The sequence below is a fragment of the Acinonyx jubatus genome, chromosome A2, assembly GCF_027475565.1.
Source record: "Acinonyx jubatus isolate Ajub_Pintada_27869175 chromosome A2, VMU_Ajub_asm_v1.0, whole genome shotgun sequence".
NCBI lineage: Eukaryota > Metazoa > Chordata > Mammalia > Carnivora > Felidae > Acinonyx > Acinonyx jubatus.
In genome coordinates, this window is record NC_069383.1 from 20,752,247 (window position 1) to 20,777,831 (window position 25,585).

At 49.5% G+C, this 25,585-nt stretch overlaps 1 protein-coding gene across 5 annotated transcripts in view; it reads left to right on the forward strand.

The window, feature by feature from the left end:
• PLXNA4 (plexin A4) overlaps nucleotides 1-25,585 on the forward strand; it is a 592,266-nt gene that overhangs the window by 276,690 nt on the left and 289,991 nt on the right. Inside the window, exon 4 of one of the 5 annotated variants that reach the window (XM_053218070.1) lies at nucleotides 4,074-4,705. The exons of the other annotated variants lie outside the window; for them this stretch is intronic. Within the exon in view, the coding sequence (XP_053074045.1) occupies nucleotides 4,074-4,172 (99 nt within the window). The 3' untranslated portion in view covers nucleotides 4,173-4,705. Of the gene's footprint in view, nucleotides 1-4,073; nucleotides 4,706-25,585 lie in introns of those variants that run through there. 5 annotated transcript variants of the gene reach the window in all.

Genomic DNA, 25,585 nt, shown 5'->3' on the forward strand with positions numbered 1-25,585 from the left:
AAAGTTCTCAGGAGATGCTGATGCTGCTGGTCCAGACACCACACTTGGAGAAGCCCTCCTGCACAGGATTAGTCCTGGTTTAGGGTCCGCAGTCTGTTCCTCCAGTCTGTTCTGTCTCTGCTATTGTCCTGGCTGCCCGATCTGATTTCTCAGCCTTCATTGGGGGGTGGGGGGCAGGTTTGTTGTAACTTCTCCATCCTTTCCCTGATTTACACAGGATTTTCACCTGTTAAGAGGCAACTGTTCCTTTGGCCCCTATTCTTCTCTCCTTTTCTCTTTTTTTACCCCTTTTTCCTATTTGGGCCTCCATATATGAAGAGTAGGCCACGGTGTAAAGCTTCCTCACTGATGCCAGCACTGACCCCAATTAGGAGGAGGCAGATGCAAAAACAGCATCTTTCCCATCACTACCCTCATCTTCTGTGCTCCATGTGCCTCTACCCCAACACATCAATTCCCTGGCCCCAATTCCCTAATCACTTTGCCAGAGTAAATAATTGCTGGTGTGTGATGACCCAAGGTCATCGCCAATGGAGGAATGTAATTAGGGCCTTCATTTCCGACCATTTTGGGAGCTGTCTTCCAGCTGACACTTGTTCCTCTGATCCCTTGTGCTAATGTTCATGTCTTCCCTCATCCCCGGCTTTGGAGACCGGAGAGCTTGGGCTGGAATGGAACTGCTCGTGCGCAGAGTCTTTCCCCACAGAAGGGAGAGGGCAGAACATCGTGTTCCAGGGACTGGGAGCATGGGCCTCCCACCTTTCACGCACACCTCATAGCGTGTGAGTGCTCTCTCATGACTATTTCCGGGAGGGATGTGGGACTAGAAACTTGCCCCGTGCCACATCTTTTTGGACTGTCCAGCACCTCATGGCCACCACTGCTTTTTTCAGCGTTAGACCATCTTCCTTTTTCCTTGCCTTTGGAGCCCTGCTTGATTTGTGCTTGGGAGAGATGGGCACGCTCTAAGCTTTCTGGGCTGGGAAGGCCCGAGTACCTCGAAATGTGTTACAGTGGGTGGGGTCCTTCAGTGGGAGGCAGAAGCCTTGCCTTTTATTCCTGCCTATTCCATCTCTTGCTGCTGGTGCCACGATGCCTTGCTGGGAGAGATGATGAAAGATAACTGCATTCCAGGTTCTTCTGGAAATGCTTCTCCTGGTCAAAGCAAGGGAAGAAAACATCTTCTTGCCTTTACTCTAACTCCCAGAGCTAAGGCAAGACTTGAGACAAACTCCATGAGAAGAAAGGGCCAAGACTCTCTTGTGTGTCCTTCCAGCATGCCTTTTGGAATGGGGAGGGGGCTGTCCAGAAAGGAAGAGGGCAGTGAGTGATGCCATGTTTTGGTATCTGGTTCTTTCAGCCTCATTTTGGAAGAATGTCAATTTGAAGACTGAGAGAAACAGATTTAAGAAAAGGAGGCCCATTGGCTGTCATCTCTAGGAAGATCATTGCTACAATAAATTTGCAGGGCCCCACATCCCTGTGCCCATGTGCAGGTCCCAGCCTGGTGTGCTCGGTCAGTTCTGCTAAGGCAGCTAAAGGCTGTGAGCCTATTCTTGCTCTCTCTTAAAAGGGCCTGGCCTGGCCTCCCCTTCCTGGAGCCCCCTGGGTCCAGGAACCATGCTGTCCCTTACCTTCTTCTCTTAGAAAACTTTCCACAGACAAGGATGTGTCCTTGATTGCTTGCCCCACTGCTCCCTCCCCACTGGGCACCTCACGCACAGAAAACAAACAAAATATAAGCCTTTTTTCAGGGGTGCCCGGGTGGCTCAGTCAGTTAAGTGTCTGACTCTTGATTTCAGCTTAGGTCATGATCTTGTGGTTCGTGGGATTGAGCCCCACATCAGGCTCTGTGCTGATAGCGCAGAAACTACTTGGGATTCTCTCTCTTCCCTCTCCTGATCTCTGTATCTCTCAAAATAAATGAATAAACTGTAAAAAAAAAAAAAAAAAGTAAATAAAAAGGTTTTGTTTTGTTTTTTTTTTCCTTGCTGGAGATCAGTGCAAGAGAGCCCTCTTTGAAACTTTGATTTGGGAATAGGCTTCTATGTTGCTTAATATTTGTTCTCTCCATGTGTATTCCCACATATTCTAAATTTCCCCAACTGTCTGAGGGCTGGAACTGTCAGTGCTTTTAGACTTTCTGCCACAAACACCTCCTAAGCTGCTCAGCACATCAGTTATTGTTGGGGGATGTGATGCGGACTGGGAAAACAATGGCCGCTGCCTCCAGCTCCATTCCCGTGGTAACCCCCAGAGACCTCAAGGAAGGACAGTGAAAAGGGAGCCCGGAGTAACAGCTCAGCCTGAAGGACCTGAAAGTGGAATCGAGCTGTCCCCTGACTGCTCACTGGGTAAAGACTTCCAGATCTGCATCGATAGGCCTCAGCCGTGAAGGGTGAGCCCTCATCCACCTGCTTTCACTTGCCTTTTTTACCCATGGTCTCCTGAAGGTTTAGACATTCGCCATTGAAAAAGACAAGGGGCGGGTGGGTGTTGGTGAGTCGGGACCTACCCTGAGTTAGCAATGAGGACCTTTAGGTGTGTACCACCCATACCTGAAGCATGTGGACACAGAAGGGAATGTAACCTGAGAATTTTCTTCAGGCTTGAGTCATCTCATTTCTGAGGCCTCTAAGCCTTGGGTGGTAGAGTGCCCAAAGATGGGGTCCCTGCCTGGCTTCCTGAGCCATGAAGTGAGAGACATAGGATCAGACTTACTCACCTGGGCCTCTCTGGATTTCCAGCTTTCCCAGAGAAGCCCCAGGCCAGAGTGGAACAGAGTCCTTACTCACAGATATGCAGAGATCATCATGGAATCTCAGAGAGAGAGCTGAGAGGCTGAGAGGTTATGAGTCCAAGGGGACAGCACATCTGCCTCCTTGGCTGTTGGGTCTGGGGCAGGCTGAGCCGGTACCTTCCGCTCCATCAGTGCTGCACTGAGGGGAGAACTGGCCTCTCTGGTCCCCCAATTATGCCTGGTCCCTGCAGCCACCTTGTGAGGACAACTCCTCAGCAACCAGGTGATGGAAGAGTCGGGGAGGGGGAGTGAAGTGAACATGATCACTTGCTGCTGATAGAACAGTAATGAAATTACCGGGCAGTTAGAGCTGCCCCATTAACAGTGGAGTCAGTGTGTCAGAGACACTTAGGGTATCAGCGCTCCAGATGTCATCCTGGGACAGACGTAGAGCTGCTCACATGTCCTACCTGCCTTTGTGGGAAGACCCACCTGCTCTGCAGGAGGAGCACTCCCTTCCCTTTAGAAACCTTGCTGTGTACCGCTAGCTGAGGAGACATAGAAGGCCAGGGTTTTGCTCGGGTGCTTTCTGAGGCCTATGAAAGCTGATGATGTAGAAGCATTATGTAGAAGCTTCTTTGAGTGCCAGAGAGAACCACAGCCTCCTGGACCTGCATTCTAGTCTCATCTCTCGTAGTCACTTACTGTGTGAGCCTGATCTACTTACACGGCCTCTATGGATGCCAATTTGTTCATCTGTAATGTGGAGGGATCCTATGGAACAGTGCTCTTCCTTCCAGGAGGAGGGAAGGGATTCGAGATGCAAAATAGGAGCAAGTGTCCAGGAAGGAAATGGACAATGATGTGACTGAGAAGCATTTCATCTGGTGTCCTTAATCTGGAGTCATTTGGCCTGCACCCCCCCTCCCCCCCCCCCCCCCCCCCCCCCCGCTGCTGGGCTTTTGGAGAATGATGAACTCTGTGAAATTGTTCATAAAAACAATGGATGAAGGAGCATTTTCCAGAACTTTTGAGAAGATTCTCAGAGAGGTCTTGGCCCTTACAAGGTGAACACCCACTGGCATCTTTTTGTGGGAGCAGCCTGGGCCTCAGCCACTAGATTGGGAAGAGAGGCTTCCCCTTAGAAGTGGCACCCCACTCAGCAAACTTGGCCTTTCATCCAGCAGATGGAGAGACGCTTGCTTCTGATTCTAAATGAAGCTGTCAGGGAAGATGGAGAAGCATGACAAGTGGAGGCAGTCGCATGTGACAGGGGAGACAGAGAAGGAGAGATTTCTGAAGGAGCTGTGTTTGCCTCCTCACCCCTTTATAGGAGCAGAGCTGGGACCATGAAGAACAGGATGTAATTTCCCTGGGTGCTGGTTTCCCTGAAGTGGATCAACTGTGGATTGAAGTGGATCCGAAACACTGATCAGGCAGAAGTTTCGGAGAGATGGCTCCTCCTAGCTTCTAAACCCCATTGAATGTGAACCTGGCAACAATTCTTGGCCTGGATGGACTTTGGGTTGCCCTTATTTGTGGGTGCTCCAGGTGCAAGATTGAACATTGTCAGGGATCAAGTTGCCAGGTTAACTAAGACTCGCAGTATCAAACCATATGGCTCCAAATAAGGGGCCAGAAGCCTGGGAAACTGTGGAGAAGGAAAACAGTCAACTGGACAAAGTGGGAGTGAGGTAGAGAGCCATAAGCACAAGCCCAGGTGAAGTTCTAAGGTCAAGCTTATGCCTGAGTATCTATCCATCTGGCAGCTGATTTTCAGCTCATTGGAAAAAACGGATTTGTAAAGCTTGACCTCTGGTAATAAGCCAGTGGTCTGCCACCAATTCAATTCCATTTAAAGCAATTCAATGAGCAAACCAAATATTTGTGAATTACCTTTTGTGTCTTCAGTACCTTACCAGGTACTGTCAAAGATGTCTAAGAAATAAAAGGCATTATCTCTGCTTTGATGAGCTCATCAGTTAGCTGGAGAGAATAAATGTGTATAGAAGGAATAGCTAGAGAGAACCATGGCTGGGCTATGTGTAAATGTGCATCAAGAATTCAGTGTCTGGTTAAGAGTTCTTTGCTATTCTTATACCTCCAGTTCACGGCTTCTAAGAAATGACAGAATCCAGAGTCCCTTGTGTCTCTTCACCTTTTTCCATTCCAGGCCTGAAAACATGACCAGTGATTGTTTTCTTCAGGGGATAAATAACATATAGGTGCTGAGGGAATGAGGTTGTGCCTGATTAGGAGATGAGGAGGTGTGGCTGTTCGATTAGAGGTTGCTCTTTCCAAGAGATCAAAGAATGTGGTTTCCGTGACTTCCCTCCATCTCTTCCACCTTGCCCATCCTTCCTATGCCTTCTGCCTCTGTCTAAGCTGACCATATGACTGGCCACCCTCTTCAGTAAACCCCTCGTTCTCCAGAGGGGGAAAAAAAGCCCTGAGTTATAGCATATGCCAATCTCTGTGGTATAAATAGTCCCATTGTGGTGAGCTCACGCTGATTTAACAACCAGATCACAAAATTCCTAAAAATGTAATAATTAGCTGTCCTGAGGTGGCAACAAGCTGGCTGCAGCCCACCACTATTGGCTCCAGCTCACCCTGTTGATCTGAACATCACTAACCACTTCATGGAGCACTGGGTCCAGATCTTACTGGAAGAGTAGTGGCTTCCATAAAATATGAGCTTAAGCACTCACTGGGCAGTATCCAGTGGGAATATGAAGTTCAGGGAAGAAAATGTAGCTCCATTTAGTACCTCATAATCCAACATAATTATCAGAGACATAAACCGAACATTGAGAGAGAGGGATGGTGGGGGGGGGGGGGGGTCTGTGTGCTTGTTTGGGTTCTTAAACTTAGGAGAAAAGCCTATCTTTTTGAAATATGCTGTGTGACCTGGACAGAAAAACTGGTTTAGATGACCTCTGAGGATTATTAGAAAACTTTTTTATTAGAAAACTTTCCATTTTTAGAAAACTTATAATTACGTGAAGTCTTCTGATGAATTAAGGGATTAGGGCCCCTCTGTTTGCAAGATGGTAGCCTGGTCACCTTCCAGTCTCTTTCACTGAGCCCATCTTCCTCATACCTTCCAGTCTATTTTGCTCCAGGGTAATCCCCTTCCTCGTCCACAAGAAGTCAAATTACCCCTAGTCCCACTTCACAGGGCTACCTATTTCCTCCAGTTTCCCCTTCCCTCCCCTCCAAGTTGAGAGCCCTGAAGGATTGAGGAGAGCCTACCCATCAACTGGATAACAGGGACTGAGTCTAGGGGGTTATGAGCACCTGCAAACAGGGAAAGAGGGGAAGAGTCCAGTTCAGCTTCTCCAGGTGATGAGCTATCCCATCCTGGGCCCCAGTGGGAGCCTGGCCAGCCAGCTGAAGGTCTCTGAGGGGAAATCAACCAGAAATGTCAGTCAGGCAGTGGAGCGGGACCAGAAAAATCAATGCTGAATTCCAGATGCCAGGAGGGCAGGGGAGGGAGGATGGAAGGATGAAATGGGAGCATTTGTTTGCAATTCTAATATAACAAATCAACAGATCACCAGGCAAAGATGCCTAATGAAAATGCACATGATGGACGCGGGTGGGTGGAGAGAGGAAGGGAGGGAAGGAAAGCCCAGGCACAGGCCTACTGAGGAATTCAGAGGCGTCTGTGTCCATTATGACCCTGCTACCAAGAGCAAGGGCACCAGGACCAGCTAGCCTGAGGCGGGAGGCCCAAATCTGCCCCTGACCATCATGTGGCCTTGCCCCAGTTACCTTACCTTCCTGTTCCTTCATTTCCTTCTCTGCAAAGGGGGGCTGTTAGGAACACCCACCAGATAGGGTTTTCATGAGAATAAAATGAGGTAACTGGGATAGCCAATGCCTGTTGTATGGGAACAGCTATTATTTATTTTCTTATTTAAAACCCTCATCAGGGTGCCTGGTGCATAAAGTTAATGCCCTTCCCCTCCTCGGGGCAAATTGAAAGCTAAAGAAGATGGAGAGGTTGGAGCCCAGATATCACCATCCAGGCCACGTCAAGGCCTTCACCAGGTTTCCTCTCTGGGCCCCTCAAATAAAACCAACAGATCCAGTCTTCTCTAATTCTGCTTTCAAATCACCTTCTATACAACATGGGATAGGTATTTAATAGCACAGGGTCTGGATTTCCTCGTGTGTGACGTCATGGTAACGGTGCCTAGCTTAGCAGGCTATTGCAGGGGTGAAACGCAAGGTATTCTGGGAAGGTTTTTTGTTCTTAGCTCACCTTTACTGGTGTGTATGAAGTGTAGTCTCTGGTGTGAGTGGGCTATGTGCACTATCTCATTTAACCGTTAACAACCGCAAGGAGTTTGTACCGTTGTTCATTTATGACTCGGGGAGAGTTAGTTGCCCAAGGCCATACCTGCCTGTTCTTAGCCTCAGCCTGGTGGTCGCCCTGCCCTGAGGCCTTCTCTTCCTCCATCTGAGCTGGTGTGCTTTTCTCAACATGGCACAGAGCTGAGTTGGATTTATTAGGGGGATAGCTCAGTTTTCAGAGCTGGGTGAACAATCCCCTTCATCGAGAAGTACCTGTGAGTTTTTCCCTTGTAATTGTGGCCTTGATTTTTACCAGCTTATCATGTGAGCATGAGAGACTGTGTCAACCACATCAGAAGACAGAATCTCTGAGGGCGGACATAAGGAGAGCCCAGCAGGGTTCCCAGTGACAAGGAGAACTTCCTGACATTCTTCGGTACCACCCAGAGCACTCCATCCCGCTGGAGGGGGTGAACAGAATCTCTGAGGAGATCCACAGAATTTTGTTTTCATGCTTCTCTCTTTCTTTCCTTATAGACAGAAAAGTGAGGTACTTAAATGGTCTGACCATGAAATTGGGCAAGATTTTCCAAACCGTATACTTACCCTCTTTTCACAACCGGACACGTTTCAGAGCATTTTGGGTGTGAAAGATACCATTATCTACCCAGGAGTGAGTATCACAGTTTTGTAGGGGTGATGTGTGCTATAGAATAAAAGTTTGTGTCCCCCCTCAAAATTCATAAGTTGAAAACCAATCCCTAATGTGATGGTATGTGGACAAGGAGATTTGGGGGAGGTGATTAGGTCATGAGAGTAGAGTGCCCTTATAAAACAGGCCCCACTGAGCTCTCTGGCCCCTTCTGCCTTATGAGGACGCAGCACAGAGAGGGCTGTCTATGACCCAGGAGGTGGGCTCTCACCAGTGAATCTGCCGACACCTTGACCTTGGACTTCTCAGCCTCCAGAACTGTGAGAGGGAAAGTTCTATTGTTTATGAGCCATTCGTTCTATGGTATTTTGTTATAGTAGCCCAAATGGACTAAGAATGCAGTAATTGCTGATTCATCCCCTGGAGATAGGTCATTTGTATACTCTCACCCATGGCAATAGGCAACTAGACGTGTCTGTGTATCTGTGACGTGTGTTCCTTGGACATGCCCCACAGGGGCTCTGTTGAGGGCACATGAGTGGATACTGAGGCAGGCATGCCCACTCAACTATTGTGAAGAGAGGGCTCCAAAAGCTTAAGACAGAAAAATCAGATGGTTTGGGATGTGAGTTACTCCAGAAAAAAAAAAAAAAAAACAACTCTTCTCATCTGCTTCAGAAATAACAGAAGGAGCAGGGGGCAGATTTGGAATAATCCAAATTAGATGTGGCGAGGTGATTTGGTTGGCCAGATCGGGGATTTAATGAGAACCAAGCTTAAGGAGAAGCCCTTTAATGGGCCTGATGGCACCATTGTTCGCTGTGTGGGAGCAGGGATGGTGACTGTCAGGTTCTTCTGCACTTCTAGAAAAATGGACTCGCATGAACACTCTACAGGTGGTAGGTAGCACAGCCCTCAAATGTGGGGAAGGCGGAGAACGTGTGTGGCTTAGTGGACTTGGTGCCTACCCACTGGTAGTCATACCGTCACTCAAACCTGACCATCCCTCCCACCCCACACCAGCACGAACCTTCACAAGATGTGCACCAGGCTGCCTGGGGTTCCTAGAACGTGTATCCCTTGCCACCTGCCGCTCAGGGTGCTCAAAATGCAGCATATGGTCCTCGTTGTCCACAAGGGAGTTAATTCCTGAAAATATATCTGAGTAAAAGGGCATTGCTAAGGAGGGTGAGGTAAGTGTTTGGTTCAATTTCCAAATTGAAGAAGTAAAGTATGTGTGGGAGAGAATTTCAAAATAAAAGTTTCAGGTTCTAGACAAAAAAATAATAACGAGGGCTAAAATTGAGCAAGAGAATGCTCTTAAGTTCACCGAAATGTTTTGGATCTGGCTCAGTTTGTAAGCCGCGCTTTTGGGGAGAAGGGACCGCGTAAGGGGGGTCCCCTGGAATTCACAGAGGGAATGTGTGGCCAGTCGATGCCGGCTTGAGTACACAGAACGATGATAATTGAATGGGTTCATGGTCCTCTCTGCTCATTGATAGGATCAGCCTATTATTGTGTTTCCTGGAATGGAAGCACACATTTTTAAAAAGAAGTGATGCCAGATTCGTTTTAATTTGAGAGAAGTGCCAATTTAGAAAATGAAGGGGAACCCTGGAGATGCTACATGTTGGTCTTCGGAAATTTTCTCTGCTGAATCCTCCAGTGACAATATTTTCCCTTCAATGTAATGAAGAAAAGATACAGACGTGAGGTTAATTAAGAGGGATGTATCTAAAGGAAGGCTGAGTAGGGAGCAATCCAGGGGGACGTGGCCATGACCACCAGCAGCAGCATCGTCACCACCCTTGATTCCTATCGACTGAGCATGTGCAGGGAAACAGATCATGGGCCCACTGGCAGCTAGAAATCGACACTAGAAACATCGGGCTGAGAGGGCATGGAAGTCACAGTCATGAAGCCATCAGTCTGTCTTACCATTCAGAGGGAAAAAAATAATATACAGAGTGTCAGTAGAATTGGGTTCTGGGAAGAAAATTGCCCAGCTGATTTGAACTTCAGGTAGCAAGACTCCTCTTTCTGAAGGCTTGGGACTTGACAATGTGCTCACAAGCAGCCCAGGAGATGGGAATGCTCCCCCAAAGAGAATAAGGTGTAAAACCTTATGATGCCACTGATTGGATTTGCCTTCGCTGCAGAAAAACAACCACGAGGGGAGGGCTGGCTCTGAGCACCAGTGAAGGAATATCTTCCAGTGAGGTAAAGCTTCCTGCTCCTCCACAGAACTTGGGGGTGCTGAGCCCTGAGAGACACCAAAGGTGTGAAAAGCAGCAGAGAGGTCTGCTGTCCCGGTGGTTCTCCTCGGTGACGAAGCCTGGGGTGGAGGCAGGCGGGTAGCCTGTTGCACAGCTGGAACATCACAGGCTCAGCCGGTTAGAACTAACACTGTTAACAGCCTCTAGGACCCTACTAGCATCACCCTGCCAACATCAGTCAGCCTCGGGCGTAATGTGGGGGTTTGACCTCTCGGGGCCATACCAGACCCAACAATCTAGAAGCACAAGTCCACCAGATCAGGGCGAGATAAGTCAGAGAGACTCCAAGAAGAAGCCACCCAGAAGAATCCAGAGCATTGCTTCTGGTGCCCTGTTGAATGCCCGTCTTTCATACTAATTTCTAAGCTCCGGATGCCTGGGATTGTTTTTGTTCCACACATGGCTGGTGCTTAGCCCAGTGCCTGGAACACAGCAGGTACTTGGTAAGTGCTTATTAAATGCATAAGATGAGTTTGTAGAGGGAGACTTCTCTGAGCAACAACATTTGGGAGGGCAAAGGTCAGAATCTAAAATAAAAATGCAAAAGAACAGGAATGATCCCATGGAGAAGCAGCAGATTGGAATCCAGAAAGAAAACGTAGGTGGTGGGGAAGTTGCCCATTCGCGAAAAGTAAAAATCTTGAGGCATTCCCAAGAAGCAAGGGGGTGGAAAGGACATCTGTTAAAACTTCTGAAAATGGACTGGGTGCTGGGCGGGGGAGTGCTTCATTCGATCTTTCCAGGTTTTTAAGCCCTTTGTTTTCTGTTTCTCTGTTTACTTACACGCAGTCGTACGCACAACTGGCAGGCTCACCTCTCCTGCCGTCATCTGGGACCTCTGTGGTCCTGGGCCCTGAGATCCAGGCTGGTGACTCTGAACGTATTCCTTTCATCTCCAACTCTTTGCTCCTGACTGATAACTTCCTCTGCATTCCTCAGACCTAGATTTGTCCTCACTTTTGTCCCTGGGTCTCCCAGGACAGCCCTGAAGGTCAAGTGTAACCATTTGGGGTCTGGGAGCCTCCTTTCACCTCTGACTCTGACAAAGTGGTGACTTGAGGGCAGGAATGTCACCCTTGATGCTACTTTGTAAAGCAGTTGGCACTCCTCACCCTGAGGGGCCCTCCAAGTGCAGACTGGTAAGACCTCCGGCCTCATTAAGCCGGGTCTACCTTTGGGAACACCATTCTCTGACATTCAGCCTTTATTGGCCTTGGGCAAGTCATTTGTTGAGAGACCTTTGTTCCCCTGACTGGTGGCCAAGCAATAGGATTATTATTTGACTGAATAGGTATTTTAAATGTGTTACAGTCAGGATATGCATATACGTATATATTTATAATCAGGATAATATAGGCAGGATATATATCTGTATATCTACATAGACATGCTACCGCTCTACAAGCTTGGGATCCCTGGGCCGTGTCCAGTGCTTCTAAGCCTGGGTTCCTCACTTGGGGCTGTCCATGGGAGGTAAGAGATTTCTGTTATTATTCTCAGTTCAGTTCGGTGAGCACATATGGAGGACACACACTAGACCAGGCACTTTGCTGGGCCCTGCAAACCCAGAAAGGTTTAACTGTGGCCTGAGAAACTCCCAGCCCCACTTACAGATCAGTCTTCTAAACCAGTGTAAAGGGAAGCATCTTGTCGTAGCAAGCTCAGCGACAAAGCCATGTTTAGATAACCCTTTCAGAATTTGTATGTTGTGCGAGGCAGGTGAGATGCAGTCTCATGGGGCAAAAGCCAGCTTGGGGGATTGTCTGTGATTGATTTGCAAGACATAGGTTCTAGCTCTGTCTCTGATGGAAACTCACCACGTGGATGTGCATGGGCCATAATGTTGTTTACCCTGGAAGGAACCGTGGGGCCCCTATTGCTGTGATAGGATTGAAGAAGGTGAGGTTTTGGTACTCCAAGCCTTAGGTTGCTCCATATATAAAATAGAAATAATAATGCTTACCTCCTTTACCTTACATGGATTTTAAGAAATAAAACGTGAGAACAGCTGTCAGAACGTTTTGGAAGAACCAGCATATAGCCATCTTGATTCTGCCTCTGGAGGCAAGCATTGCCCTGCTCACCAGCCTTCTTCGCTCCTCATTCCCTTCTCTATTGAGTGCCCAGTGAAACCCTATAGAGCCCAGCAGGGCTGCCTGAAAAGAGAGTCAGATACAATCTTAAAAACATTCTACTTACGGGCAAAAATCCCATAGCAGCAGTGAGGCCCTGACCCCTGTATAGTTGACTCTTTCCACAAACAAGCGCCTGATAATCACCCTTCATGGTGAAATATTTGATTTATTCTATGGAGGTTCATTGAAGGGCCTTTAAAAAAGGAAGCTGTGCAAAAACATTTGCTAGCAGCTTTAGGGAAAGGGAGGAAGGAGCAGAAAGAATTACGACCACACATCCTTGGAATTGTTATCATATTAAGCCTGTTTCCATGAGTGGATGGATTTTCTGATGCAGTCGGGTGTCTTGCTTCTGGACAGTGAAATTGCTATCCTCTGCCACAGAATAAATTACCTGTCAGGCTCTTTTAGGCGGTTTCAGGATGGTTAGTTTGAAGACAGCAGCACATGCTGGGGAAGGCAGGCGGGTCCAGGGTGGGGAGAGTGTACTTTCAAAAGTTACCGTTTGTGTGTCATAGTGTTATTTGCTGTGTCGTGTTGACCTGGTGTGATTTGACAGCTGCGTGTGAGAGGCAGCAGCCTCAAAGAATTGTGAACTGCCCTCCAGGTGTTTATCTGTGCAACACATGTCTGTGCAAGGCAGTGGGGAAGGGAAACCGAGCCTCCCTTTTTAAACACAGGAGTCCTGGCATTTTCCTGCACGATGAAACTCAGAACTTTCATGGTTGCCTCACTGTGGGGAGATGGGAGGATGTAACTGATTCCTAAGAAGTGGCAGCAATGCACAACCCACACGGACCCATGCACATGCACGCACACACACATGCACACACACAGAGTAAGGTTTTCCAATTAGCTAGCCAGAAGCATATTATCCTAATCCCATAAAGCTTCAGAAAGCACCACACTACTCATTCAGCTTCAGGACATTTTCTGAGGCCAGGAACCAGATGCTTCTCACCCTGGTAATCTCCCACTTGGCAGGGCCTGGAGGACCACAGGTAAAAAGGCATCAGTATTAAAACATTTGCTAGTGGCTTTAGGGAAAGGGAAGAGAGAGCAGAAAGAATTACTGCCACGAATTTTGGTTGATCACCTACTGAGTTCAGGGCTTGCCCCTTTCACCAGCGGTTTGCCAGTGTTTGGGTTCCAGAAGCTGAGCAGAAAAGGACCCCCTGTCTCCCACAAACACCTCTACCCAACGTGTCACCTAAGGTGAATAAGGAGTGTAGTCATGCATTGGATATATGCATAAGCATAGGCTGATGCATATGTATGTGTATGTGTATAGATATGTATGTGTATAGATGTGCGTGTGTATGTGTGTGTGTGTGTGTTATGTAGCTAGCCAAGTAAATTACTTATTCATGTGTTCTAAAGCATGGATTGTCACACATTCTGAGAGACCTATCTGTAGACAGCCTATATGATCTTCAGAGGCTTCCAGAGATGACTTCTTTCTAAAGGGCTAGCCTTCAAGATCGCCGAGCCCGAGCAAGGTGGTCCTGCATCTGTGGGCCATGTGTCTGAAGCTCCGGCACCTGCCAGCTGAGCTTCAAGTCACAGGGCAGCTGGATCTGGCAGAGACTATTTTCTGCTTCTCAATTCCCTCCAGGCCAAAGATAAAACGAAAACTGCAGTTTTGAATGATACCTGGGCTGCTGAATGAACCAGAGACGGTTAACATTCTTGCCGATAGTAAAGCATGTTATACGTGGTAATAATTGCAGGTTATAGCTTGCTGTCTGGGATGAAGGGTTTAAAATGGACATTCCAGTTCATCTCAACGCCGGTTGAAGAATTAATATGTCCACGTGTTTCAGAGCGTCATGGCACGTTAAACCTTAGACACCATCCTGTAAAAGCCTTTCAACGACTTGCCGTCCAGCGGTGGCCAGTTGATTTGGAACACAGTTTTTGTTTTGATATGCTGACAATCAGTCATCAGGGAGATTGGGGAAAAAAAACCCATTAAACCAAGAATAGAATTGTCGATATTAAGCATATCTAAACCTATACAGAATTGTATTTCTTTAAAGCATCTATTAGATTGTTAGCCAATGCTGGGCATTGGGCTAAGGCAGGCTGATGGTTGGCAAGTGAAAACTATGGGTTACTGCCATGGCTTGACATCAGAGTTTTTGCTTTACCATGACACTATATGACACTTCGAAATATATGTTGGACTGAGGTTGTCTGACTACAGGTATCATTCTATGCTAATACTCATTGTGTGGTCATGAAGTGGGCATTTGCATGTTTGCCTGGGAAACATGAACCATAGCTGAGCTGCAGGTAATAACATCTATCTGACACTCCCCTACTTTTACTGCCTCATTTTAGACCTTTGATGGGGGCTCGAAAATAATAAAATGAATATGTATTGAGCACTTAGTACATGCGAGGCACTGTAGCCAGTGCTTTATCTATGCGTTATATCATAAAAGAAACCCTCTGAAAGAGTTGCTTAATACGACCTACATCTCCTAGATGAGGAAATCAAAGCTCCAAGGGGTCACAATTTAACCAGAATCTGTGGTCTTAACCACTTTTAACCTCAAGTTATTAGGGCATGCTTTTGGCACTGTTTGTATGTTGTGCTGAGACCTTCCCATAGAGTGCACCAAAGCCGTGGCCTCCCCCATAGAAGGTCCCAGGTCAAGAGTGACCCCTTTTCAGGAGGCGAGCATCATGCCCCTACAACCGCGAACACACACGCAGTGTGGCTCCTGCCACCAACCTTTGCCTCACCCCCAGCCTTCCTCTCGCTGAACCCGTGGCTTTGTCTTGGCTCTTGCCTGCTCCCGCTCATGCTCCTTCCCCCCCCCCATCTTCACCTCCCTTTCTCCAGGGGACGATGGTCTCCACCTGCCGTGACTGAGTGACCGCCAGCATCAGGCTGCTCTCCCCCCTCGTCTGGACACCACACAGGGCGGTGGGAGAGACTCTGTTGGTGTGTGTGCATCATCCTGGCTGCAGCCTCTGGGTTCTTCTGTACTTTCAGGTTGTGTGTACTTGGTGGCATGGGCCAGCCCAGGGAGGGAGAGATGGGGGAGGTCTCTGTCTGCTTTGCACTGAGTGAGGTGAGAACAGGAGGAGTGGGAAGAGACCAACCAGGGCATGGCGGGCTAAGGATCTCTTGGAGTAAGTATAGATCCGGCAGGGTTTTTCGTTTTTGTTTATTTCCACTCAGATGTAAGCTCTCTTCCCATTCTAAACTGTTGCATACAGTCACATGCAGCACCCGCCCCCCCCCAACTTTCACACATACACCCACACTTCACCAATGATTGCGGTTTCCTTTGTGAGAATGTGTGCGTGTGCACACACATACCTGCACACACTGTGATCGCATTCCCCCCTGCTAGATTCTGCCCCTCAGAAGTCAACGTCATTAAGCCCTCTAATGATGTGAGCTGGGGACCATGAAGGGGAGAGGCAGCTACTTTCCGGCTGTAGGCAAAGATCTGTACTTTTTCAGGGTTTGGCTTTTTATGCTCCATATCCTGACCATTGCGCTTCTGGAGAGTCTCTTTGAAGAGCGAAACAGACATGCCATAGGGACGCCTGGCTGGCTCAGTGGGTAGAGCATGTGACTCTTGATCTCAGGGTTGTGAGTTCAAACCAGAGCTTATGAAAAAAAAAACAAAAAAAACAAAAACTAACTCCCCCAACCGCAAAACAGTCATGCGGTACTAGTTGGTGGGTCACGTGACCTGGGTTCTCTTTTCCACAGGGACAGCTAGTAGCTGTTTTGTCTGAGGACTCAGGGAAGTGGGAGGAAGGAACTTGGAAGGAATGCTCTTCTGCATCCATGATGTTGGGTCCAAAGTCTAGATGGGCATCATATCTGAACAAGTAACGCTTGCGTAAGATGGAGCGCTGAGGGGCACTGCGGCCAAGAAGCCCAGTAACATCCAAGCCATGTGGCTTCACATGGTCTTGCAGTGATGGCGCCTGAGTGGCCAACAGTCCAAGTGTCCTCAAGCCCTGAAACTCCCCACTTTTATCTGTGGAGCATGGCAGCTGTGACCTTTTCAGTGACCTATTTATTTATTTTGATTAATTTCTGTCCTTTGCTGGTTTTAGGCCTCCCCATGTCTCCTGGGTGGTCAGCCATCAACTGAAATTCAGGACCCCGATTTCTCCGTGTAGCAACTTAGGTGGGGGGTTGAATTGAAACGTTTCTCTGAGACTCTCCAAGGGCTGGAAATTGGGGGAAAGATCACCTTGTTGGATTGGGCCCTTCTACCCCGCTGGCAACTTTTCCTGTGCCTCCAACAGTGGCCGTGACACTTGCAGCTAGGGTACAGGTGGAGAGCTGGAATTCCTGAAGCCGACTGGCTCGGTCCCCACACCCATAATCTATGGGGCAAACCTTCTTCCCCTGTGCCCCACTGCCCCGGCTCCAGGATGGCTAAGGCCAAGTGATTATCCCAGACAGCTGCGCGGTGTTCACTGCCATGGCCCTTACCTCATCAGCCCCCTGTTTGTGACTCTAGCTGCTTAAAATATAAACCAGATCCCTCGTCCCCCTGGACGGACTCCCTTCAGAGCAGGACGGAGTGCGGCGTGTCATATGTCATCTGATTTGCAGCGTGTTTGGGTGATTGCCAGATGGGCATAGGAGGAGGGAGAGGGTGGCTCTGAGCAAGCAGAGGGGAGCTCAGTTTTCTGGGGACAGAGTCTCCAGGCCAATACCAGACCCAGTGGGTGACTTTGACAAGTTGTTTGCTCCTGAGGCCCCACCTGTGGGTTGCTGGAAAACCTGTAAGTCACCAATCATTTTCTGGGCACTTGAGGAGTCTGGAGTCTGGGTAGGGAGTTGCTGAGCCATAAACCCTCCACTTCAGCGGAACTCTGGAGAACGTCAGTGCAAGTCTTCGCTCCATCTCGGCTCATTGAGAGATGGTCAGAAGCTGCCAGGGCCTGTTCCCGGCTGGGCACCGACCCTGGCCTTTTGTCTTACAGGGGTTAGCCTTTGGCCTGCAGCCTAGAGCTTTTTACAGGAGACGAGAGAGAAGAGAACGTTCCATGGTGTCAGAAAGGAGGAAGAGAGATGTGGACAGTCTCAGGTGACGTGCCTACAGACAGCCACACTGGCATGATGGCCAGGAGCTGTGACATGTCACCCACATGGCCAGGGGCCCCCCTGCAAAGATAAGCATGCCCTGACGTGCCTGCGTGTGCACGCACACACACACACGCACCCCATTCCCACACTTCTGTTTTCTTCCACTTCCCACACACTTCACCCCCATCTTCCTCTCCCCAGCAGACCTCACCCTTCCTGCCCAGGCATATGGGGGCATTCACGGACTGGGGCCGAAGGCTCCATCGGCAGCACTGATTAGAACAGGCTGCAGTTTGAGCAACTGTAATAAGGAGCGGTTGTCATGGAAACCGGCTCTTGATGTTGTCCAGATTTCAGAATCTCTCCCCTCTCCCCACCTTGGTTATTTTCCTTCCTTCCTTGTTTTTCCCCCGAGGCTACAGCTACACGTTTGGCAGGAGTTTATGGGTCCACAACCGAGGATAAGGACTGTGGATCTCGGCCAGGCTCCGCCATGCGGCCGCCCTTCTAAATGAGGATATGGCCCTGTGTGGCCAGGAAGCCGGAGGCAGGGTACACGCGCTTCGTGCTACAATCCTAGAGATACAGGCCGGTGTGTCGGATGCCAGAAGTGTAGACGGGTCCTGAGAAGTGCCCTTCACACATGGGTGGGTCGGGAAGCTGAACCTCAGCTCTGTATACTCCCCAATAGCGGCCCCGGAGCAGAGCAGCTGGGAGGAGGAAGTGGACTTGAACTGTCCATCCTGGGTGAAAAATGAGAGTGGGACCTTGGTCATAGCTGTCTTCAGGGCCGGAAAGGCAGGTGTGCCCAATGTTCCACCTGCACGGGGGACTCATCCTCTAACTACCCTACACCTGCACTAGTCGGGGTCGTGCTCATGCAGCTGAAGGCGGTCAGAGCCCAGCATAGCCTGCCAGTCCAATTCACGGGGCTGTGTGCCTCAGCATCCCTGAATGCAGCAAAGTGGGCATCATGTTCCTTGATCTGCCTGCATCCATCTCCAGGATATTGGGAGGCTAAGAGGAGACAATAGGTGGCAAGCTGTTTGGAAAGGAGCAAGTCTTATACAAAGGGAAGAAACTGTTGTTGCTGGGAATCTACCGCAAGACAGAGTTGGAAATGTCAGGACATAAGGAGAACCCCAAACTTACCCTTGTTGTAGAGAACCTGAATTTCTAAGTTGGAGGGTTTTGTTTTCGGTTTTTTGTTTGTTTGTTTGTTTGTCACTTTCTGGGAGAGAGACCGCAAAGCGCCTACCGCATGTTCGCCCACCTGTCCTCCCTCTTTGCCTCCCGCTGTGACAAGCGGGTACAGGTGTGGCAGAAGATGCCAGCCAGACTAGTCGATGTGGGCTGGCCCCAGGGACAAACCATGTGACCACCCTCAGTGGCCAGAATATCATGGGACTGGGGGTTGAATGCAAACTGTGACCAAAAAGGAGCACCGAAACTCAATGCTGGGAGCACCAAATCGGACGCCAGTGTGGGAACTGGGGATGGGGGATGGGAGGCAAAAGGAAAATGTCAGGAGCTAAGGAGATATAGGACCAGAAGTGGGGGGGAGGCCACAGGTGGCCGGTGTCCCTGGAGTCAGGTCAGGCTGTGTGGTGGTGGGCGGGCCAGCCCGGGTTAAAGGTCCAGGTTGGAGCCATCACATAATAATTGCACTAGAAGGTTCTGAACAAGCCTTTGCCCATTGAGTGACACTGGTCATCATCCCTAGGGCCTAGATCTTCAACTTTTCCTTCTGCGTGTCCTTAGACTGGATTCTATCATTGTCAGACACTTTTATTTCTCATTTTCCTTCCCTGCCTACTCAATGGAGTATAGCAAGGGTATGCAGGGAACTTCCCAATATGGTGGTTCTTTCTAGAAAGTGGGGAGTGGTAGATGAGATATTGGGAAGGCAAGGGACGGCCCGACTCCTTTCACCGCCTTCTCAGGTTTGGGGTACCACAGGTGGGCACCCCTGTCTGGGGGCCTCTCCTTCCAAGCAGTAAAATGCCTTGCTGTTTGTTAGGAAAATGGTGAAAGATAAGGTGGTGGCCAGCTGATTCTCTGTTCCGAGAACAGAGAGGAGGCTTCAGAGGCAAGCCAGCCGCTCTCTTATTACAGTGTTGTTTGTGCTGTGTCCAAAGGGAAATGAATGCTAGGCATAAAACGCAGAAAAACATCCCGCTTAGAACGGTTCTGCCCATGGTCACGTGTTTCCTGTTTCAGGTGTATTTTACTTGTTGTCCTTTACCTCCGGCCACCGGTGTTTAGCACTAACTAGCAAGGTGGGCACCAAAGCCTTTGCTGGTGTGTAGGATGGAACGTGTTGAGGATGGGCCTCGTCTCCTTCGGGGACCCCAAAGGCGTGTCTCTGGCATCACTTTGGTTGTTACAATAAAAGGGTGACGTCAAGCCAGTTGCTGTAGGAACAGATAACATCACAGAGTTGTCAAAGTGGTCAATGATTTCACACTCAAAAAAGACTGATTTTTTTTTTCTCAAACTTTTTACTCTGGTGAGGGGACATCCGTAGAAATTTGGGAATTTAAATAAAGCCCCCAAGTTTGCGAAGCCAGCCCGAAGCTTTAATCTTGTCATTATTGTTCCTGTTGCCCATTTAATACCAGCATCAACCAGGATCCGAGAGAATTACATATGTCAGAGTGACTGGCAGAATGATGTGGTGTGACAGCAGCACCTGGAAGAGGCAGGCTAGCTCTCGTGCATTAGAATTCTTTGCGGAGATACCGTGGGGAAAACACAGGAAACAAGACTCAGAAGGGTTCGAGTTTCAGCAATGCGATTTCTAGGTGTGTGACCTTGGGCAATCGCTTCGTCTTTTGGGTTTCATCTGTAGGAGAAGTGAAATGAGCCTACTTCTCAAGGAGAAGGAATTGAGAGAGTATTTGTAAAAAACAAAACAAAACCACGTTTCACATGCTAGTTACTATTAACCATACTCGTCTCATGAAGCAATTCTTCACGGCTCCCTTTCTTACCCCTTCCCTCAGTTTTTCCATCTGTTAAATAGAGGCAGTGGCTCAGCACTTCCCCACCCAACCCCCAACATGCACACTTCCTCCCTGTGTCTCCCCCTTGTTCGTGAAGAAAGAAATAATAGATGTGAAAAGCTTCGAGTTCCTTGAAACCAAGAAGTGGGATAAATACCCTATATTGATTATGATGATTATATCTGGGACTAGAAAAATATGATTGCCTGGTTGCCAATAGCAACCAGATGGAAATGCAGGAGTAAGGGGCTGCGCTGGGGACAGAAGCACATTCCTTTTCTTCTTCTTTTTCAAGTCCCCATTCCTGCTCCCCTGGTCTGGCTTTGCTGCTCTTGGGAGATGTGGTCAATTGTAAAATGGGATTTTGGAGGGAGTTGTGGAGTAGGCAGGCTAAGGGTTTCTTTGGGAATGCCACGAGGGGCTGCAGGGCTGGTGGATCCTCCTTCAGAGATGTTTCCTCTTCAGATACGGAGGTGAGAGAGCCAGCTGGTTGGCAGTGAGGTGGGCAGGCGGCCCCCAGACCAGGGAAGAGAAGAGAAGCACAGGACTCACAAAGGAGAGTGGGGGCCACCTCAGAGTAGGTGAGTAGAGCCCCCCCCCCCCCACAGAGGCCCTCTGGGGAGTGTGGGGATGCTCTGGGCTTGGTTCGAGCCACTTCCCCTCCCAGGTCTGAGGAAGGTGTTGATTAAGAGGAGAGGCCCTAACCTCATCTCAGATGGTGAGCCAAACCTGTCACGTCCCTGAATTCCGGATTCCTGTGCCTTTACGCCAGAAGTCCCAGGTCCTGGGCTACAGTATGTGCTGAACACAGATTATCTCACGTACCCTCATTTAACTGCGGTCCTTGTTTACGATCACATGGCCAAGGAGTGGCGACATCAAGATTGGAACTCATGGCTGCCTGCATCCAAAGCCCGTGCTGATCATTTTCCTAGCTGGTCAGAGGATTGACAAGTATCTGATCACTAGCCTTGACTATGATCCCCGAAGAGAGCCTCTGAGTATTAGAGAGCCCCTGTGCTTGCCACTGGTTGTAAGCTTTGGCTTGAATCCCTCTGCCTTGCCCCTGTGTTCTAAGAAAGAAGGCATCTGACCTCTGGGTCAGGACTTCCTCCCTCCCTCCCACAGTATTGGGGGCTGTGAGTATTCTGTAGAGCACATTGACTCTCTTGACAAAGGCCCCATGTGGAGCCATACATTTCTTGCTGCTGGCTGCCACTGGCTGACTCTGGGAAGTGACGGGGAGAGGGAGAGCGTATGTCAGCTTCCAAGGATGTGGCGAGGGCCCCACCATCCAGGGTTTGGAGGGTGAGAAAGGGGGCAAGTGGGAACTGTAGAATTCCCACCCTCTCCGAAAAGAAGCTACTTTGGCTCAAATGTGACCTCTGACCAGGGGACACAATTTGACAGCTGGTTATACAGAAATACCTAGTATTTATCACGGCACTCAAAGAGCAGTTTAACTGATTATGAATATACCTAGTATAGTAAAGCTATTCTGGTCTAAAAGTAACAATAATAGCTAATGTTTATTGAGCACACATAAGCACTTCGCATGTATAACCTCAGCTGAATTTCACCACGAGTTTGTTGTGAAATTTACTCCATTTTACAGATGGGGAAGTTTGGTCCCAGGGAGGATCGACCATTTCCAGTAAGTGCTTTAGCTGGACACGGCCTCCAGGCTCAACAGTCATAGCCACTAACCTTTACAGGTCACCCCAGGCCACTGTTGGGCTCCCCCCGCCCACCCAGTGGAGTAGCTCAGTCTGCCTGCTCCTGTCCTGCTTCAGGGTTTCTTTAAATGGACTCCTTTCTTACTCCAGTCCTGATGCCAGATTAATCTTCCTAACCTCATCAGCACCCAACCACCTCTGTTCAGAAAACCCAACCCCTCCCTCCACCCACATAAGTTTAAACTCCTTTGTCTGACATTCTCGGCCCAGACAGACAGAAGTCAACTCTGAGCTCTTAGCACCCATTGTTATTCCTCTAGCATGGATCAGCAAAGCTAAACGACCGATGTTCTCAGTGTTCTCTTATCCTTCTGGCTGGAATGTCTCCTCTCTCTCTCTCTCTGCCCCAACTACACATGCCCAAACCCCACCCATTTTGTCAGGCCTCGCTCATCTGGGTCCACTGTCATGGGGCCTTCCTTGGTGTCCCTAACTGGGCACAAATTCTCGTTCCTCTCAACTTCCATAGGATTTGACCTGTCTTCCGTATGCCCCTAATCATTTCCCTCTTGCACATACGTTCACTTACTCATTTATCCACCATTTACTGAGCCTCTCCTTGTGTCCCATGCAGTGCTGGGCGCTGGGGGTGAAAGAGGAATAATAGGGCCCAGTCCTCAAGGTAAGAAGGGAATGGAGACTTGGTATCGGTACATATCTGATAGCCTGTGCCCACCTGGCATCTGGCACAGTGCCATAGGAGGCAATCCACACAATACATTTGCTTTAAATGAATGTAATTGTAGCCCCTGGTGCTAAAAGGAGAGGATGTGGGGGAACACGGTGGTAAGCTGGGTTGTGCTGAGGGGAAAGCCTAGGGGTTGGTCCTTTATTGCCTTATATGCCAGGAGACCCACTGTCTCGGCGAGAGAGGGCGAATTGGAACCCAATCCCTCTTCCATTCATTTCTGAAGGGGGATTACTTCCTCGGCTAGGGAGGTCTCTCCTCTACTTGTCCAGCTCACTCATATTTGGCATTGATGTCAAATCACTCTCACAGGGAGATTTCCTGAGGTTTTCGCATGATTGGTGGGGCCTGGCCCACCATGCCAGTGTGGCCCAGCGAAGACTGACCATCAGGACTCTAATGCCAGGCGAGTCCATGAGTCATGTCTAAGCGGTGTGTGTGAATCAGAGAACCACAGTCTTCTAGCGGCGTGTAGAGTAGGTGTTGGTGAACTCTGGTCCACAGCCCAGTTTTGGGCCACCTGTTTTTGTACAGCCTGCAAGCAAACAATGGTTCTGACATTTTTAAATGGTTGGAGGAAAATGTTTTCAAAAGAATAATATTTTGGGGCACCTGGTTGGCTCAGTCCATTAAACATCCTACTCTTGATTTCGGCTCAAGTCATGATCTCACGGTTCGTGGGATTGAGCCCTGCATCAGGCTCTGTGCTGACAGTGCAGAACCTCCTTGGGATTTTCTCTTTCTACACCTCTCTGCACCCCTCCCCATGCATGCACTCTTTCTCTCTCAAAATAAATACATGTTAAAAAAGAATAACATTCCGTGGCATATGAAAATGATACGAAATTCAAACTCCAGTGTCCATAAATAAAGTTTTGCTGGAACAGAGCCATGCCCATTTGCTTACATTTGTCTGTGGTTGCTGCATGCTACAACAGCAGCACTGAGTAGTTGCAACAGAGAGCACATAGCCCACGGGCCTCAATATTTGCTCTCTGGCCCTTTACAGGACAAGTTTGTGAGCCTTGTTGCAGACGACAAAGTTCTTCCTATACTCGTCCTTTCTGATCAAGAATAAAGGACTTCCCAGCCCTCTCCCAGTACATAGGGCTGATCAGCTGCTGGGATCAAAGGCTGGTGTTAAGGAGCCTACAAGTGGACAAAGCTGGGGTGGGGGGTTGGAATCCCAAGTTCTATGTGGTTTGGGGCGAGACCTCTCCCATAAGTTTGGGATGCGTGGTCTCTAAGGCCTTACTTCCCTGCAGGTGAGCACAGTTCTCTGGTCTACCTGGTCTGTTCTATAGAATAGTCTGTGCAGCATGAGGATGGCCCTGGGCCCCTTGCAGATTTGTCCTCTGAGGCTTTGGCCTGGGCAGCAGTCTGGACCCAGCCCACTGGACTCAGGAGCACCCCTCACTGCGGGATCCCAGCCCTTGCACCCCGCTGCTCACCAGGAACACCATCGTTTTCTTCACGTTGATTCCTGTTTGGACTCAGCTCAGCCATTTTTTTTTTTTTGAAGCGCCAGAGATCTAGACGGACTGTAATTATGTAATTCTTTCTCGTTATCTTTTCTAATTGTTCTCAGAGCTGTTTTCTAAACTGATTGGAAACAATTGCAGACAGGGAATGGAGCGGGAGGTAGGTGAGGACCTGGAGGCTGGCCAGAGCCAGCCTGTCTGCTGGAGGCCGCCTCTGAGCAGGGTAGGTCCAGGGTGGGGACCAAGAAGAAGCCACCGCTCACAGTTCCTCGTGTCTGGGTGCTGGGGTAGCAAGGAGAAGGACTCATTGAGGTGTTGGGAGCTTTGGTTTAATCATTCACAAATAAATCTCCCTCCTGCTCCAGGCCCCACAGGCCTGGCTGTTTTCTCTTTCTCTGCTGCCTCTGTGACGTGGGTAGGGCTCCCTGGGGATTCTGCCAGTGGCCAATGGGGAGCAGGGCCCTTTCCTCCTGGCATTGAATTGTTTGTGCGTTCCTGACAGAAAAAAAATAAAATGCAACCTTGAGCCCTGTATCACCCCCAGGAAGCCAGGGAGGGGCCAGTGGAGGGAGAATGTGGGGACGTCCTGCTGATTTGGGCCCGAGTGGGTAAAATGCGGCTGCTGGTATGTGGTCCTTGGGAGAGCAGGAGAGGTGCCACCTTCCTTGGGCCGAGACCAGGCAGGACAACGCACACAGAGCATGTGAGGGGCACCCGCGGCCATCGCTGTCGCCTCAGGCCTTCTTTGTGGTGTACCTCGGTTTCTCTCTGTGATGACGACGCTCTCCCCTCCCCCATTGCTCTTCTCCCCTGCTCTGCAGAAACGATGTGAGTCGGCTTCGAATAAAAGCGCTGAGGTTCTTAGAGAAGACAAGGTGGGACAGGGCAGGGCTGCCTGCCTCCCCTCCCCCTCGCACTTGGTGAGATTGCCCCCCCAGGCCCACCATCCACATCATCTCTTTTACCATTCACAGAGCCCCACTCACACGGGGGAGAGTATTGTTCCCATTCTCCTTTTGAGAAAACGTTTGAGAAAGAATTAAATTCAACTCCACCGCTGGTGTGTGACAGGTGCTAGAGAAGGTATTGGGCACAGAGAGCCCTTCTCCAGGGACTTGACTTTGTAAGCTCCCGTGGATGTTCGTTCACAGCAGGCTGGGAGCTGGCATGTGAAGCCAGCATGTGGAGCCCAGAGCTCTTCCCACCAGACCCAGAGCTGCCCGTCGAGGCCGACCCTGGTCAGGCGGGAAGCCGCACTGGTTGCTTGGAGGATTCGGCCCAGGGTCGCTTGCAGTGGGGGTGGGAGGCAGCGGCTGTCCTTCTGGGTATTTCTCTCTCTCTCTCTCTCTCTCCTCCTTTCCAGCCCCTGTTCAGAGTGGGGAGTAAAGGGGGAGGATGAGGGGTGCCCATGGAGTGCTGGGGACCCAAAGGTCTCTTGCCGTCCCTCAGTCCTCCACCCAGAGCACCCAGGCTCCATGGGCCCTGAGTCCTCTCAG